Source organism: Phocoena sinus, chromosome 21, assembly GCF_008692025.1.
Source record: "Phocoena sinus isolate mPhoSin1 chromosome 21, mPhoSin1.pri, whole genome shotgun sequence".
NCBI lineage: Eukaryota > Metazoa > Chordata > Mammalia > Artiodactyla > Phocoenidae > Phocoena > Phocoena sinus.
Genome location: NC_045783.1, coordinates 34,104,366 through 34,123,487, shown reverse-complemented (window position 1 = coordinate 34,123,487; position 19,122 = coordinate 34,104,366). Strand labels below are relative to the sequence as shown.

The window sequence follows — 19,122 nt, the reverse complement described above, 5'->3', positions numbered from 1 at the left end:
CATCCAATTAGAAATGTCCTATCATTTATTAACAACAAAAATAAATAAATAAAACTTCAGCAAAGCTAAGCAGGTAGAACTGAAGACATGGACCCATCACATATTTGGAGAGGGATGCTGAAGGTCAAGGAAATGGCAGGGCAAGAAAAGTCATCAAAGACAGAGGATTGGCGATGAGGAAGGAAAAATGAGGAAGTGAGAGTGAACACCCAGAGTGGCTGTCATTCAGGAGCATCTTGTGGAAAACAATTTAGATACCAAGCAGCATGTTTTAACTTTGACCCAAGAACTACTCTAAAGAATTAAATCAAAAGAGAAAAAAAAGAAAGTATATCTAACTAAATGCTTATGCATTGTTTACAGTAAAAATGTGGAAGAAAAAACCAAACTCAGTAATAAGACAATGATTAACTGTACTACTGTATATTAATTTGATGTGATTTGACATTAGTACATATATTAAGTAAAAGGGAAGTATTCAAAAATGCTAATACATTAGATAAATATACAATTGGATTTAGATATAAATTTTTACATTACAAAGCTGTTTTAATTTAAAAAATTATGGAGAGAACCAACAAAGACAATTTGGAAAAGGAGTAAAAGGTCAAAACGTACAAATGCCAGAAAAGTTGGGGAGGTTAACTATGAAAAAGCTAATGGAGATACATTGCTTATTTGATACCAGCAAAAAACTAGAATTTCATAAAAAAATAAAAATACTAAATGTCTTTAGAAAATATATTCCTTTAATCAAATTTGGAAAAGTTTACATTTTTAAGCAATAAATTTTTTGGTGAAATACTCTTGGTATAATGAACAGTGCAGAAAGTAGCAATCCCTGGAAAAAATTCACTGGACACAACACTACAATTGTTTGCTGGAATACATAAAAATGCCCAGAGTGGGAGTTATAACTATTTTTTCTTTTTGTTCTAAAGATTTTTTTGATGTGGACCAATTTTTAAAAGTCGTCATTGAATTTGTTACAATATTGCTTCTGTTTTATGTTTTGTTTTTTGGCCCCAAGGTATGGGGGACCTTAGCTCCCTGAACAGGATCGAACTTGCACCCCCTGCATTGTAAGGCGAAATCTTAACCAGTGGACCGCTAGGGAAGTCCCATAACTGTTTTCTTCTATTCGGGACTTAGCATAAAATTTTAACAAGTGGGCAGAAATAAAATATACAACAGTTACTGTAAAATCGTATTTCAAAGTTTAAGCATGCAAAACCTTAATATGTAATATGTCCTTGTTAATTAAAATAACATAGCTGTATAAAAAATTTACAACTACTTTTTCTATTCAATTTGCTAGCAAATACATGACACAAGTTCAACCCAAAAAGTATTTAAAAAGTCACTATTATTATTCTTTAATGTGAAGTTACTCACCAACATATCCAAAGAGATTATAAAGGTTAACCAACATGAAGGATGTCAGGTTTAATTAAGTATCTGAATAATTCTTAATCATTATATATTGTTTGTAATGATCTACATGTGTGTTTAAGTATACTACAATTTAATAGTAATTAAATTATTTAATTCAGTTAAAAAAATAAAAATCTGTAAAACACAAGAAAGGCAATACCTGAATAACCCATTGTCGATGTTGCCAGGCGTGATAATTCTTTGCATCCTGATTAAGAATATCAGCAATAAACTCAAGCTCCTGAGATGGGTCTCTCAGCCATTCCACTAGCACTCGTCTATGATGCCTAAAGTCGAGAGAAGAAGTTTCGTGTTAATTTACCCCAAAACGAAAGTATCCGCTGCATGTGTTAGGTGATGTGGAGGGACACTCAAGAAACAGCAATTTATCTCTAATTCTCAAGACTCTACTAGAAAGAAAAGGTACTACAGAATAAACACTATGAGAAGAAATTTCAGAACACTAAGTAACAGCTGAGAAACATAAAACAGTGATTTGCACGTAAAATGAAACCAGATAATAAGAGCTTAAAGAAGGTTTATCTCAAGCTAAATCTGAAAGTACAGTAATCTCTTGACAACCACAATACCGTGTGAAAGAATTTTTCAACATGCCCAGATGTCACAATGAGATTATGGGAAATGTGATACTATTTTATCAAGTATGGAAGCCCCTCTGGTTATCAACATGCTGTCAGTTTTCCTTAAGTCCTAAGTGCCACCATTCAAGCAACTTCTTATTCCACCAGTTTGTGGGCAGAATGGAATTCACTTCTTCTCTGGCTAGTAGCTATGACAAGTTGCAAGTCTGTCAAAAGAGGAGTTTCTGTACCAGGAAAATACTTCTAAGAGTTGTCTACTGGGTTCTATTTTTATAATTTTCTTTAGCTGAAATATTTATAAAAATCTATTAGTGAAAATGTTCTAAAATTCACTGTGGTGATGGCTGCACATATATACCCCTTAAATGGGTAAATAGCATGATATGTGAATTATATCTCAGTGAAGCTGTTTTTTAAAAAAACCCATTAGTACTCATTATACTAAAAGTGAGCAGGGATGATGGGGGAAAGGGGAAAGATTTAATGCTTAATGGGTGACCTATTCTACATGCATGGAAAACTTAAAAATTCATCTTAGAGAATATTAAGAAGGCAAGAAACTACCAAGAGGAAGATCCTAGAGGGAAAGCTTTCCAAATAATTTAAGAAGTCTTCCAAGTCAGTGAGCACAGTAATAATTTATTTTTCCAGGTTACTGGTAAATTCTATAATTCAGGAAAAACTTAAGAATTAGGTCCTCCAGTGTGTCAAAATGACTTCTCAGAAAAAAATACTAAGAAGCTCTCTCTGATGTTCTATGATTTAAAGAGTATTAATTAAATACAGGGGTTTGATCTTACAGCATAAGTTTTCATAGTGAATTTCATAAAAAAGTGACGTGGCATACAGGATTTGCATTACTTGTACTATACTAGTTACGATAGCAACTAGCGGAGTGGGCAATTTAAAATGTACCGTAATTAAAAACTGCTAGGTTTCCAACAGCAGCTGCTCTGGGTTTCTTTTTTTCTTTTTAAATTTTTAAAATTTTATTTATTTTTGGTTGTGTTGGGTCTTCATTGCTGCACACGGGCTTTCTCTAGGTGCGGCGAGCGGGGTCTACTCTTCGTTCCAGTGCATGGGCTTCTCATTGCGGTGGCTTCTCTTGTTGCGGAGCACGGGCTCTAGGCATGTGGGCTTCAGTAGTTGCAGCACGTGGGCTCAGTAGTTGTGGCATACAGGCTCTAGAGCGCAGGCTCAGTAGCTGTGGTGCACGGGCTTAGCTGCTCCGTGGCATGTGGGATCTTCCCGGACCAGGGCTCGAACCTGTGTCTTCTGTATTGGCAGGTGGATTCTTATCCACTGAGCCACCAGGGAAGCCCGCTCTGAGTGTCTTGTATTTTGTTTTTCGTAACGATAGGTGACAACGTGTTAATGACAGTATCTGCAGTGTCCAGAAAAAGAAGCTACTTCTCTTCAGCAAAAACTAGATGTAATCAATGCTGAGAATGCTTGTGATGTCTGGATTTTTTTTTTCTTTTAAGATAAAATGGTGCATAGTTTATATATCTCTTCAAGTACTTTTCTGGATTTTTTTTTGGCCGCAACACACAGCTTGTGGGATCTCAGTTCCCCGACCAGGTACTGAACCTGGGCCACGGCAGTGGAAGCTCTGAATCCTAACCGCTAGACCACCAGGGAACTCCCTTCTGGAGCTATAACCTCCAAATATTTATATAAAAGCACCTTAATTCCGAAGGGTCAATGCCTTTTAAATGAGGGACTGAAACTCTCTAGCTAATCACTTTTGTCAATAAAACAGCTCTTTCATAAGGCAATTTCTCAGGAATGCAACCATCATGCACTTACAAAGAAAGAAGCTACACAGGTAAAGTTGTTTAAAATTCTACAAATGGAAATCCACAACAGCTAGCACTTCCATGCTTTGCCAAATGTTCAGTTACTCACTGTCAGATCTATTACGTTCTAATTCTTTGAAGATTAAGCATCTACTTATGGTTTGTACTCCTTAACGACCGTATTTGATCATGCAGATTATTATTAGCCAACTGGGCCAGAGAGCAGTTCACTCTCCGCATGTGTCCACAGCTGGGGAGCTGTTCCTTCTCCTAAGGCTAACCTATGTGTTGGATCTCTTCCCAACTCCAAGCAAGCCCTTGCTCTATCCCCCTTTTCTCCAGAATTCTCACCTTCTCTCTTTCTAGTAACTCTCCCCACACCATGAAGCCTTTGCCACTTTGGAAAAACAAAACACAAAGACACAGCCCTGACTAGCTGCTTGCTCCGTCTTCTCTCTCAACAGCGATTCAAGCACTGCTCCGTGGCTCAATTCCTCTTCCCACCCCTGCCCTGCCCTTCCCTGCCCTGCCCCGCCCCTGGTGGGAGGACCGCTCGTGCCAAGACCAGTCACTGGCAACCGCCTAACCTACCAATCCCACGGGTCATCTCTAGCCCTTGCTCTCCTCGACCTCTCAGCAGTAGCTGATACTGCCATCCACCCCTTTCTTCTTGAAACTCTCCCTTCTCTTGGTTTCTGTGAGGACACTAGCTTCTGGTTTCCTTCCTCAGTCGTCCTGGACCACCTCTCTGCCTCTCTGACACTGATGCTCACCAGTGTTCTGTCCCCAACCTTCTCTAATTCTCCCTGAGCATCCTCATCCAGAGCTGTGACTGCCACTCCAGAGAAGCATTTTTCAGTCACTTACTGGACAACTGGACAACTTTACACAGGTTTTCCATAAGCACATCAAGTTCTACTTTTCTAGTACTGAATCTACCCTCCTTTCGCAAAAATGTGCTGCTTTGTTTCCCAAAATTCCCCAAGTGGTCAGCACCACCATTCACCCAATGGTCAAGCCAAAAATATAGACATCATTCTTCTCTGTCACTCCCCTGGTAAGTTTAACTTCAAAGCCTGTTGCTTCTGCCTCCAAAACCTCTCTCACATCTACCCTTCTCTCTCCCATACCCTACCACTCTCTCCCCTGGCTCCCACACTGCCAATGGCCCACCAGAACTGTGAGCCTGTTCCGCTATCCTCCACCCTGCTGTCAGGGTAAAGCTCCTGAGACACAAATCTAATCATACTACTTCCTTAATTAAAATTTGTCAGGTCTCCACTGCAGCTAAGATCAATCCCCAAACCCTTACCAACGTTCATAAGGCCCTTTATGATCTCGTCCTAGGGCCCCCAAATGTACTCTAATCACATGGAATTACATGCAGTTCCCAGAGTGCACCAAGCTCTTTCACGCCTCTTCTCCCCGGAATATTCTCTTTGCCTCAGCAGTCTTTCTTCTCAGAAATCATCCTTAAATCTCAGGCATAAAGACAGGGTGTGTGTGCCAGTCATTACCCTGGAAAAACATCCAGTGGAGGCAAGCCCTGCATGAAGAGCAGGCAGTCAGTGGCACAGAAGTGGAGACAGCTCTTGACGGTCACCACGCTGCTGCTTCTCCTTCACCATGACCACGGCAACGCCACCTCCTCCACCTCCTCTTCCTCGACCGCCACCTCCATCACCACAGTCGCTACCATTCATGGGGGGCTCACTAAATGGTGGGTACTGTCCGGACTCTTTCTTTCTTCCCTATTTGTTCTCTGTCCTCCTGTTCCCTAACTTCTCTTTTCCCCCACTGTGTCCTGCTCCCCCATCCTCTTGTCTAAGCTAAGTTAGGGGCTTAATTTTTAGAACAAATACACACTGTAAAAAACCCTAACATTATATTTTTCACACTGCTCTGTAAAATAGCTGGTTTTATTATTTGCTTTCCCTTTTAGATGGTGTCGCATTCATTTTTGTACCCCCAACATCAATAAGAAATTTTTAATAAACAAATGAATAAAAGATGAAATACCAGAGAGTCATTTTATAACACACTGAATAGAAACATTTTTTCAGATTTTTCACTCAAATTTTTTCCTGACTCTAGTACTATTACGTGCTAATGTTGAAGTCTGAAATAATTACGGCAGCAAACATTTGAGTGTTAACTATGGGTCAAGCACCACTTCAAGCACTAAACATAAAGTTATCTCAGGTACTCCCAACAACACTGTTAAGCCTGGTGACATTAGCTCCAACGCAAGCACTGTAATCATAAAGAAAAAACAACTCCCTATGGCTTCGTCACCCCCTGGCAGGTACTATTGGCATAGTGACTTATTGCCTTCCTATTTTCATCTTACCAAACTTGATAGTTTTTGGGCTGTTCCTCAATTATTGCCGTGATGTAGTTCATTTCCTCATGTAGATCCTTTTGAAGTGACTTTAAGAGAACTCTCCGAAAATGCCTACAGCAAACATCAAGCATCCAAAGTCTCATTACTCCACATAAATTGCCCAGCCACAGTATCAAATGAAGTCACAAGACAACAACATAGACACATTTTTGGTAGGTATTCTGTATAACCAGTAATTTAGCAACTTAACTGCTTGTCGTTGTCCAAACTCATACAACTATCTGATGAACGGAAGAATCAGGCATTTTGAAGCAAAATAGTGAAAGGCAGCAAATGTGAGACAGAAGAAAAGACAACCAACAAATGATTATTTCCAGGTAATACTCTGGTTACTAGTGTTCTATTACACAAGAATCAAAAACATCTCTTTCCCCATATGGTATAACCTGTTCATTTAGATACATTACTCATATAATAAATTAATTTCATTACAAACATTATCATATATTTTATTTTTAGAACCACTCTAAAAATGTTACTTATAAATGAAACAAGTTTCTCTTTAATTTTTTCACAGGTGAAGTCAAACCAGTAAAAAAACCTTTTCCCTAAAGACATGATTAGTTCTAGTCTATTTTTACTTCAAAATTTCAAAATATTCCAACTCAATATATAATGAGACAAAAAACTACTTTATTTTTTTTATTTTCTTTTTTTTAATACATCTTTATTGGAGCATAACTGCTTCACAATACTATGTTCATTTCGGCTGTATAACAAAGCGAATCAGCCATATGTATACATATATCCTCATATCCCCTCCTTCGTGAGCCTCCCTCCACCCTCCCCATCCCACCCCTCTAGGTGGTCTCAAAACACCAAGCTGATCTCCCTGTGCCATGCTGCTGCTTCCCACTAGCTATCTATTTTACATTTGATAGTGTACATGTCGATGTTACTCTCACTTTGCCCCAGTTTCCCAACCACCCCGTGTCCTCAAGTCCATTTCTATGTTTACAATTTTATTCCTGCCCTGCCACTAGGTTCAGCAGTACCATTTTTTTTTTGATTCCATATATATGTGTTAGCATACAGTATTTATTTTTCTCTTTCTGACTTACTTCACTTTGTATGACAGACTCTGGGTCCATCCACCTCACTAAAAATAACTCAGTTTCGTTTCTTTTTATGGCTGAGTTATATTGCATTGTATATATGTGCCACATCTTCTTTATCCATTCATCTGTCGATGAACATTTAGGTTGCTTCCATGTCATGGCTATTCTAAATAGTGCTGCAATGAACATTGTGGTACATGTCTCTTTTTGAATTATGGTTTTCTCAGGGTATATGTCCAATAGTGGGATTGTTGGATCACATGGTAGTTCTATTTTTAGTTTTTTAAGGAACCTCTATACTGTTCTCCATAGTGGTTGTATCAATTTACCTTCCCACTAACAGTGCAGGAGGGTTCCCTTTCACCACACCCTTTCTAGCATTTACTGTTTCTAGATTTTTTGATAATGGCCATTCTGACTGGTGTGAGGTGATACCTCATTGTAGTTTTGATTTGTACTTTGCTAATAATTAGTGATGTTGAGCATCTTTTCATGTGCCTCTTGGCCATCTGTATGTCTTCTTTGGTGAAATGTCTATTTAAGTCTTCCACGCTTTTTTTTTTTTTTTTTGCGGTACGCGGGCCTGTCACTGTTGTGGCCTCTCCCCTTGCAGAGCACAGGCTCTGGACGCGCAGGCTCAGTGGCCACGGCTCACGGGCCCAGCTGCTCTGCGGCATGTGGGATCTTCCCGGATCAGGGCACAAACCCGTGTCCCCTGCATTGGCAGGCAGACCCTCAACCACTGCACCACCAGGGAAGCCCTTCCACGCATTTTTTAATTGGGTTGTTTGTTTTTCGATATTGAGCTCCATGAGCTGTTTGTATATTTTGGAGATTAATCCTTTGTCCATTGTTTAATTTGCAAATATTTTCTTCCATTCTGAGGGCTGGCTTTTCGTCTTGATTAGGTATCCTTTGCTGTGCAAAAGCTTTTAACTTTAATTAGGTCCCATTTACTTATTTTTGTTTTTATCTTCATTACTCTTAGGAGGTGGGACAAAAAAGATCTTGCTGTGTTTTATGTCAAAGAGTGTTTTTCCTATGTTTCCCTCTAAGAGTTTTATAGTGCCTGGTCTTACATTTAGGTCTTTAATCCATTTTATTTTTGTGTATGGTGTTAGGGAGTGTTCTGATTTCATTCTTTTACATGTAGCTGTCCAGTTTTCACAGCAGCACTTACTGAAGAGGCTGTCTTTTCTCCATTGTATGTTCTTGCCTCCTTTGTCATAGATTAGGTGACTATATGTGCATGGGTTTATCTCTGGGCTTTATATCCTGTTCCATTGATCTATATTTCTGTTTTTGTGCCAGTACCATACTGTCTTGATTACTGTAGCTTTGTAGTATAGTTTGAAGTCAGGGAGCTTGATTCTTACAGCTCTGTTTTTCTTTCTCAAGATTGCTTCGGCTATTCAGGGTCTTTTGTGTTTCCATACAAATAGTAAAATTTTTTGCATTAATTCTGTAAAGAATGCCATTGATAGTTTGATAGGGATTGCACTGAATCTGTAGATTGCTTTGGGTAGTACAGCCATTTTCACAATATTGATTCTTCCAATCCAAGAACATGGTATATTTCTCCATCTGTTCACATCATCTTTGATTTCTTTCATCAGTGTTTTATAGTTTTCTGAGTAGAAGTATTTTGCCCCCTTAGGTAGGTTTATTCTTAGGTATTTTATTCTTTTTGTTGCAATGGTAAATGGGATTGTTTCCAGAAAATGGGTTTGCCCATTTTCTGGAGAGTTTTTGTAAATGGGTGTTGAATTTTGTCAAAAGCTTTTTCTGCATCGATTGAGATGACCATACACTTTTTATTCTTTAATTTGTTAATATAGCGTATCACACTGATTGATCTGTGTATACTGAAGAATCCTTGCATCCCTGGGATAAATCCCACTAGATCATGGTGTATGATCCTTTTAATATGTTGTTGGATCCTGTTTGTTGGTATTTTGTTGAGGATTTTTGTGGCTATGTTCATCAGTGATATTGGTCCATAATTTTCTTTTTTTGTGATATCTTTTTCTGGTTTTGGTATCAGGGTGATGGTGGCTTCGTAGAATGAATTTGCAAGTGTTCCTCCCTCTATAATTTTTTGGAAGAGTTTGAGAAGGATGGGTGTTAGCTCTTCTCTAAATGTTTGATACAATTCACCTGTGAAGCCATCTGGCCCCGGACTTTTGTTTGTTGGAAGATTTTTAATTACAGTTTCAATTTCATTACTTGCAGTAGGACTGTTTATATTTTCTAATTCTTCCTAGTTCTTTCTTGGAAAATTGTACCTTTCCAAGAATTTATCCATTTCTTCATGGTTGTCCATTTTTCTGGCATATAGTTGTTTGTAGTAGTCTCTTATAATCCTTTGTATTTCTGTGGTGTCCGTTGTGATTTCTTCTTCTTCGTTTCTAATTTTATTGATTTGCATCCTCTCCCTTTTTTTCTTGGTGAGTCTGGCTAAGGGTTTATCAATTTTGTTTATCTTCTCAAAGAACTAGCTTTTAGTTTTACTGATCTTTGCTATAGTTTTCTTCATTCCTATTTATTTCTGCTCTGATATTTATGATTTCTTTCCTTCTACTGACTTTGGGTTTTCTTTGTTCTTCTTTCTCTACTTCCTTTAGGTGTAGGGTTAGATTGTTTGAGACTTTTCTTGTTTCTTGAGGTAAGATTGAATGTTATAAACTTCCCTCTTAGAACTGCTTTTGCTGCGTCCCATAGGTTTTCAGTTGTTTCTATTGTCATTTGTTTCTATGTATTTTTTCATTTCTTCTTTGATTTCTTCAGTGATCTCTTGGTTATTTAGTAATGCACTGTTTAGCCTCCATGTATTTGTGTTTTTTACAGTCTTTTTCCTATAACTGATTTCCAATCTCATAGCATTGTGGTCAGAAAAGATGCTTGATATGATTTCAATTTTCTTAAATTTTCTGAGGCTTGATTTGTGACCCATGATGTGATCTATCCTGGAGAATGTTCTGTGTGCACCTGAAAAAAAAGTGTATTCTGCCACTTTTGGGTGCAATGTTCTATAAATATCAATTAAATCTATCTGGTCTATTGTGTCATTTAATGCTCGTGTTTCTTTATTTTCTGTTTGGATGATCTGTCCATTGGGTAAGTGGGTTGTTAAAGTCCCCTATTATTATTGTGTTACTGTCGATTTCTCCCTTCCTGGTTGTTAGCATTTGCCTTATGTATTGAGGTGCTCCTATGTTGGGTGCATAAACATTTATAATTGTTATATCTTCTTCTTGGATTAATTCCTTGATCATTATGTAGTGTCCTTCCTTATGTCTTGTAACAGTCTTTATTTTCAAGTCTATTTTACCTGACATGAGTATTGCTACTGCAGCTTTCTTCTGATTTCCATTTGCATGCAATATGTTTTTCCATCCCCTCACTTTCCGCCTGTACGTGTCCCTACATCTGAAGTGCGTCTCTTGTAGACAGCATGTATATGGATCTTGTTTTTGTATCTATTCAGCCAGTCTGTGTCTCTTTGTTGGGGCATTTAATCCAATTACATTCAAGGTTATTATCGGTATGTACATTCCTAGTACCATTTTCTTAATTGTTTTGGGTTTGTTTTTGTAGGTCTTTTTCCTCTCTTGTGTTTCCCACCTAGAGAAGTTTCTTTAGCATTTGTTGTAAAGCTGGTTTTGTGGTGCTGAATTCTCTTAGCTTTTGCTTGTCTGAAAAGCTTTTAATTTCTCCATCAAATCTGAATAAGATCATTGCTGGACAGAGCAGTCTTGGTTGTAGGTTTTTGTCTTTCATCACTTCAAGTATACCTTGCCACTCCCTTCTGGCTTGCAGAGTTTGTGCTGAAAAATCAGCTGTTAACCTTTTGGGGATTCCATTGTATGTTATTTTTTGTTTTTCCCTTGCTGCTTTTAATATTTTTTCTTTGTATTTAATTTTTGTTAGTTTTAGTATCTCTTGGTGTTTCTCCTAGGGTTTATCCTGTATGAGAGACTCTGTGTTTCCTGGACTTAGGTGACTATTTCCTTTCCCACGTTAGGGAAGTTTTCCACTATAATCTCTTCAAATATTTTCTCAGACCACTTCTTTTTCTCTTCTTCTTCTGGGACCCCTATAATTTGAATGTTGGTGCATTTAGTGCTGTCCCAGAGCTATCTGAGATTGTCTTCAATTCTTTTCATTCTTTTTTCTTTATTCTGTTCCTCGGCAGTTATTTCCACCATTTTATCTTCCAGCTCACTTATTCATTCTTCTGCCTCAGTTATTCTGTTATTTATTCCTTCTAGTGTATTTTTCATTTCAGTTGTGTTGTTCATCTCTGTTTCTTTGTTCTTTAGTTCTTCTAGATCTTTGTTAAACATTTCTTGTATTTTCTCAATCAGTGCCTCCATTTTATTTCCGAGATTCTGAATCATCTTTACTATCATTACTGTGAATTTTTTTTCAGGTAGATTGCCTATTTCCTCTTCATTTATTTGGTCTTATGTTTTTAACTTGCTCCTTCATCTGTGACATATATTTAGCAGTCTTTTTTTTTTTTTTTTTTTTTTTTTTGGTGGGATTGTGTTCCTGTCTTACTTGTTCTTTGGCCTGAGGTGTCCAACACTGGAGTTTGTTGGCTGTTGGGTAGGGCTGGGTCTTGGTACCGAGATGAGGACCTCTGGGAGACCTCACTGCGATGAATATTCCCTGGGGTCTGAGGTGCTCTGTTAGTCCAGTGGTTCAGACTCGGAACTCCTACCACAGGAGCTTCAGTCCTACCCCTGGCTCAAGCACCAAGATTTTGAAAGCTGCGCAGAGCAGCAAAAAAATAAATAAATAATAAGAAGAAAGAGTAAAAAATAAAATTAGACTAGGAAACTAACAGGTATGTTAGAAAGAGTATAAAAATAAAAATATAGATGAAACAACCATAAGGTAAAACAGAATCACAATAGTAAACAAGAACAGAAGGGAAAAAAAAAACAAGAGCAGAAGGAAGGGAAAAAAAAGGTAGAAAAGGCCTTGGCTGTGGAGGGTGGGGCCTAAGCAAGGGTGAGGTTTGGGCAGTGGGTGGGGCCTATGCTTAGGACTCACACAGCTGGAAAAGGCCCTGGGGGTGTGTGTGTGTGGGGGTGGGGCTTAGGCTCAATGGAACAGAAGGGGCCCAGGCCTGCCTCTGGTCTCAGAGGACAGGGGACCCGGCCTGGGAGCCCAGCTGGCTTCCTGGGCCCAAGTGGGCAGGGCAAACGCCCTCTGCTCCTCTCCTGCTCCTGCCGTCCTGGAGGGCCCCTCCTGCTGCCTCTCCTCCTCTCTCCCGGCCTCCCTCCTATGCCTCCAGGACCCACGCATCCTGGAGGGGGCTTTGGAGGGCGGGAGACCCAGCCTGGGAGCCCAGCAGGCTTCCCAGGCTCAAGTGAGTAGGGCAAATGCTGGGCACTCTGCCCGCTCCAATCCGAGCCCCTGAGGGTCCCTCCAGGCATAGGAACCCCTCCCCTCTCAGCCACTCCTCAGGGGTGCTGGTCCTGTCTGGCCTCCACTTCTCCTCCCTGCTCAGTCCCCCCACGTCCTACCGGTTCACTTGCGGGTTCCTCCCATCTCCTTGGGCTTCGAGGTCCCCCACCAGTGTCTGACAAGTGCCCTAGTTGTGGGGAGACACCAACTCTGTGTCTTCCCATACCGCCATCTTGACTCGAACCCCCCAAAAAACTACTTTAAAAGTTATCTCTTAAAATGAAATGCTAAATAGAGGAAATGACAGTATTTCTCTATTATAATTAGTTTAAAGAAAATAAGGCTTCACAGAGCACATACACATACAGGCAGCCTGGTTCATATGGGTAATTTCAGGTATACTGTTTTTAAGAAAACAGCAAATAAACTTAGGAAATTTAAAATTCATTCTAAGTTGCTCTGAGCTGTGTACAGTCAGGAATTTCTTACAAGCTAAAAATATGCATATTAGAGACATAAAGTGATGGAAGATCACCCTAACAGCTCTAGATAATCCTACAAAAATGACAGTAAAGAAATAAAAAGGGTATAAATCCACAAGGATGAGGGGATACCACAGCAATTGGAAGAGGTCAACAAAACGATGGAAAATGGTAAGCTGATAAGTTTTGACTGACTTAGAAAACCAGAAAGGGCTAAAAACCTGTCAACTGAGGAAGAAAGGTTCAGAAATCAGATGTATCAGGTATTTCCGAAACTGGAAGTCAAGGGTGGGGCTGAAAACATTTAAAAATGTAGACAGAGTCCTCAGCAGCCAAGATCCTTCCCCCAACCCTGAGCAGAGAGGTGACAACATCTCCCAACCTGGGTGTGTGTGTGTGTGTGTGTGTGTGTGTGTGTGTGTGTGTGTGTGTGTGTGTCTGTCTTTTTCTTCCTCACAGAGAGCTCCTAAAACCCTTGTAAATTCCTGAGTGATAAGAGCACTTGGGCATCCCTTCTACTGAGGTGATTCTGGTTGGGCTCCTGGATGGCTCCTGGTCACCAGAAAGACCAAGCCTTGATTAGAAACTTGGAATGTTCAGCCCCACCTCCCATCTTCCAGACAGGAGAGAAGGGCTGGAAATGGAGTTAATAATCGATCGTGTCCACGTGAGGAAGCCACCATTAAATCCCAACAGTAGGGGATTTAGAGAGCTTCCAGGGGGGTGAATACATCCATGTACCAGGAGGGTGATGCACCTCAACCCCACAGGAACAGAAGCTCCTGTGCTCGGGACACTCCCAGATGTCACCCTATGCACCTTTTCATCTGGCTGTGCATCTCTGTGTTTTATCATATCATTTAATAAACTGGTAAACATAAGTAAGTGTTTCACTGAGTTCTGTGAGCTGCTCTAGCAAATCAGTTGAACCCAAGGAGGGAATTGTGGAACCTCTGATTTATGGCCTACCAGTCAGAAGCACAGGATGTGCGACTGGCATTGGGGTGGGTCAGGCTTGTGGGACCGAGCCCTTAACCTGTAGGATCTGATGTTACCTCCAGGTAGACAGTGTTAGAATTGAGTTAAACTGTAGGACACCCAGGTGGTGTCACAGGGCACTGCCTGGTAGGGGAAAAATCCCACACACATTCGGTGACTAGAAGCGCCAGAAGTGAAGTGTTTTGTGGAAGTAAAGAAAACACATAGGAGAAGGAGGACTAGGGTTTTCTTAAAAAGCCTGGGCAGCAGACAAGTGGCTTTATTTTCTGGAAAAATCCAAAGCAGAAAGAAATACCAGACACAGCAGAAGGCAGGGTGAGGTAAAGGCTGGAAACAAGGAAATTTAACGCTGATATACTGAACAGCTGAGATGCCCCCCAACCCTGTCTTCCCCTGCCAGAACTGACCCCCAGAACTGTGGCAGCCAAATGTACATTCTTCAGACAGCTCTTCTTCAGAGAAACAAAGTAGTCAAGAGAAAAGACCCAGAAATACTGACATATGAAGACGTCAAACAAAGCAGCCATGCCTCCACACTAACTTCACGGTAAACCCCTCTCGGTGACAAGTCCTGCAACACGCAGGGATGCCAAATCATTTTCCTGCTTCCACTGTAAGTATGAAAGGAGAGCCAAGAATTTACCATCCATTTGAGAAAAATGTTTACATTAAAGAGACCAAAACAAATAAACAGAAAAATGAAAACATATCCCATCCATGAAATAAACAGGATGCTATTAAAAAAGAATACTCAGAGAAGATAAAAAGAGTTCTTGTAAATTAAAAATGAGTGCAGATAGAAGAGTTAGAAGATAAAGCTGAAAAAAATCTCAAAAGTAAATAAAAACAGATAAAAGTAAGAAAAGACAACCTCAGAAGTACAACACACAACTAAAAGGCATTCCAGAGAGAGCCAACAGAGGAAAGAGAGAAGACATTATCAAAAGAACATTAAAAAAAAAAAAAATTCCCAAAGCTAAAGAAAAGGTTAAAATGAAGGAATGGGAATCTTCTCAATAGAGGCTGAAAGAAACAGACAGTTTTAAAAATCTAACGGAGAATGATTTCCAATCTAGAATTCTATCACTAAAGCTCGAAGAGACTGAAGACACTTAAATTTACGAAACCTCAGTAACAATTTCCATCACAGCCTTCTAAGAGTTTTCTTCTATTCAAGGATCTGGTCTATAAAATGAGAGTAAAGCAGGAAAGAGAAAGATGTGAGATCTAGGAAACAGGGACCCGACACGGGAAAGAGCTATGGACCAGACACACGGTGCCCAAGTCCTTGGAGAAGAAAGGAAGGAACTGAAGGGTTACCTGCTGTGCTCAACAGTAACGAGACATTCTACATGAGCAGAGAGTCGGGGAGACAGATAACTTGTTGGTAAAAAGAGAACAAAACTAAATAAAAAAGCCAATCTGTTAAAGGAAATATAAATATATGATGAAATGTGGGTCTGCATGAACCATGAACTGATTACTGTGATGGAGACAGTATAGGAGACTGAACTCTGTATCTTCCATAGCAGGAGTAATGTCTAAAGTGAAAAAATTAAAAATAATCAAGCATATGATTTACAATATAGAGGTGATTTTAAGAAAAAACACCTAGGAATTATTGCCTCCAGGGAGTGGGACTCTGTAATGAGAAGGAATAGAGCAGAGATTGCTATTTTTCATTCAGTCTCTGACTTTTAAACTCATATGTGAATTGTTATTTTGATAAAAATTATCATTAAGAAAAAAGTCATCCAAACTAAAACCTGTGACATTCAGACAGGGAATATTAACGAGGTATCTTACTTACCACACTGTGTAATTGGCTGCATTTAACTCGATAGCATCTCTGGTTAGCTTAAAAGCTCGTTCACTTCTCTCGTCACGCTGCAGGACAGCCCGGAAATAATCATAAACATCCTGAACTAGAAACAGAGCACACAACTGCATTAGGATGATCTTTCTTGTTTAAAACAACCACTATAGTACAAAATGTTGTTTTACTCTATGAGGAAGATAATTTATTGTATGTATACGATTTATAACAATACGCAAAAGAAAGAAAATCCAATGACTATGACTGCCACCCTGATAACTTGTGTCACAGCCAGGATGCACGTACGGGGGTTGATGCCTGACTCCAGATCCCCCAGAGACCTTATGCATTAAAGAAAAATTAAGAGTGCATATATCCAAATATATTCACTTAGCTGTTTTTCTCACATTTTATTTTGATCAGTTTTTTTTAACTGAAAAAGTAATATACACAATGATAGAAAACTCAAACAGTACAAAAAGGTTCATGCTAAGTTTCCATTCCACTAAATTCCCAGTTCTTCTCCCCAGAAGCAACTGTGGAGTGATTCTAATGTATCCTTCCAAATATATCCTATGCACACAAAAGTATATGTTCTAATTCCATCTTCTCATTTTTTTTTTTTAATATAAATGAGATCACATCCCACTCTAATGTCCTGGGCCTTACTTTTTTCACTCATACATTATTCAAGGTCGTATAAACTAGTAAATATCTCTATGGAAAACCACTTGGTAATATCTATTAAAAATTAAAAACTGGGGACTTCTCTGGTGGTGCAGTGGTTAAGAATCTGCCTACCAATGCAGGGGACACGGGTTCAAGCCATGGTCTGGGAAAATCCCACATGCCTCAGAGCAACTAAGCACGTGTGCCACAACTACTGAGCCTGAGCTCAAGAGTCCGCACGTCACAACTACTGAAGCCTGCATGCCTAGAGCCTGCAAGGCACAACTACTGAGCCCGTGAGCCACAACTTACTGAAGCCCACAGGCCTAGAGCCCATGCTCCACAAGAGAAGCCACCGCAATGAGAAGCCCATGCACCCCAACGAAGAGTAGCCCCCGCTCGCCACAACTAGAGAAAGCCTGTGCACAGCACAAAGACCCAACACAGCCAAAAATAAAGTGTTTCTCTAAAAAATAAATAAATAAATAAAAACTGACTACTCATTGACCTAACAATTCCAGTTCCAGTAAGTTTTCTTACAAATATACTCCTGTATGTGCCCAAAGCATCCAAGGAAATTTACATAAGAAATAAAGAAATGAAGACTGGAAACAACTGAAATTTCCATGAGTAAAGAATGGGTTAAGTCCATCATGGTACACCCATACAACAAAATCCTACGCAGCTATTAGTAACGAGGCTGTTCTGTCATGTACTGAAATGGAACAATTGCTAAGACAGGTTGTTGAGTGAAAAACATAAGGTGCAGAGCAGCAGCTATTCGTTTAGTTAAAAATATATGCTTATTTATGAACATACGAGTTTGAGGAACAAGATGAGAAGATGACATAATTTTCAACCACATTCCCCGTTACAAAGTTTACTACATTTTTCAAACACTTGCACAGCATTTCGTTGTATGGGCACTCTATACCTAACTCGTCCCCTATAAATGAATGTTTAAATTGTTTTCATTCTTTCACTGTCCTATCATGGTATGTTTCTGCACACACGTGCAAATTCAGTACATCTGTAGGATGAATTCCTACAAGTGGAATTACTGGATCAAGGTTATGTGCACTGTTGATGCTGACAGACAGTGCCAAATCAACCTCTCAAAAAAGGTCTGTTCAATATATAGTCCCTCCAAGCATGTATGAATACACCAATTCTTTTTCCACATCCTCACTGACAGAGTATCAAAACTTCTGATCTTTGCCAATCTCTTAACTGAAGGAACTTAGACCTTTACAAATATTAACCTATTTTACTCTCATTTCCACAAGAGACACAGGCTTAAGAGAGATTAACAAGTTCACATGGCCCAGTGTACTTTGGAGACAGAAGTTAAACCCCAATCTAGTCTGACACCAAAGCACACACTGCTAATCACAATGCTCATTTCACTGCAGCTGAAATGCCTTCACATCACAGCACAGATTAACATAGAGAACAGACTAAGCCCTAAACAGACTACTAAAAAAACCCAGGTGTTAAATACTCCTCAATACTTGTTTTTCCGCAATTAAAAATTTATGTGGACATGCTATGCTATTTTTCTTTTTTTAAACATTTTTATTATTTATTTGGCTGCATCAGGTCTTAGTTGCAGCATGTGGGATTTCATTGCGGCATGCGGGATCTTTTGTTGCAGTGCACGGGCTCTTCGTTGTGGTGCGTGGGCCTCTCTCTAATTGTGGTGTGTGGTCTCCAGAGCGCATGGGCTCAGTAGTTGCAGCACGCAGGATCTCTAGTTGTGGCGCGTAGGCTCCAGAACACGGGGGCTCAGTAGTTGTGGCGTGTGGGCTCCAAAGTGCAAGGGCTTGGTAGTTGTGGAGCATGGGCTCAGTAGCTGTGGCGCATGGGCTTAGTTGCCCCACGGCACGTGGGTATGTTCCCTGACCAGGGATCGAACCTGCATCCCCTGCATCAGAAGGTAGATTCTTAACCACTGGACCACCAGGAAAGTCCCGCTATTTTTCTTATAGCATATAATTTTCCAGTTACTGACAGGGTTCACAAACTTTTAGGAGGTCAATATGCATGAATACAATGTCAATATATCCTGATTTGCCTAACCATTCTGCTACTACTGGTTGTTTTCAATTTTGTTTTATAAAAATCACTACTTTAAGCATCCAATGACCTTTCATTAAAAAATTTTAAAAATTAAATATACAATACACACATATGCACTTATGTGTGTGCATGCAAGCACACACGGGTATGTATATAGTTTCATTAGACTACAACCCCAAAAAAGAAATTATCAGAGGAAAGCATGAATAATTATAGCTCTTTCTGAACATACAAAGGTCATCTACTCCTAAATACTACCTTTAAAATACTGAATTTAATTTATACCAGAGTAAAATTTAGAAACAATATACATGGTAAATAACTATGGAATATTATGTGGTCATTAGAACCAAGCTCCCAAA

The 19,122-nt window shown here is 39.5% G+C and overlaps 1 protein-coding gene across 2 annotated transcripts in view; it reads right to left on the bottom strand.

The window, feature by feature from the left end:
* Positions 1–19,122, bottom strand: part of FNTA (farnesyltransferase, CAAX box, alpha) — a 30,552-nt gene that overhangs the window by 4,068 nt on the left and 7,362 nt on the right. The window contains exons 3-5 of one of the 2 annotated variants that reach the window (XM_032618533.1): positions 16,007–16,121; positions 6,186–6,290; positions 1,595–1,721 (exon numbers count right to left, since the gene is read on the bottom strand). In XM_032618533.1, coding sequence (XP_032474424.1) covers positions 1,595–1,721; positions 6,186–6,290; positions 16,007–16,121 — 347 coding nt within the window. The remainder of the gene's footprint in view (positions 1–1,594; positions 1,722–6,185; positions 6,291–16,006; positions 16,122–19,122) is intronic. The other variant, XM_032618534.1, reaches the window with a different exon arrangement.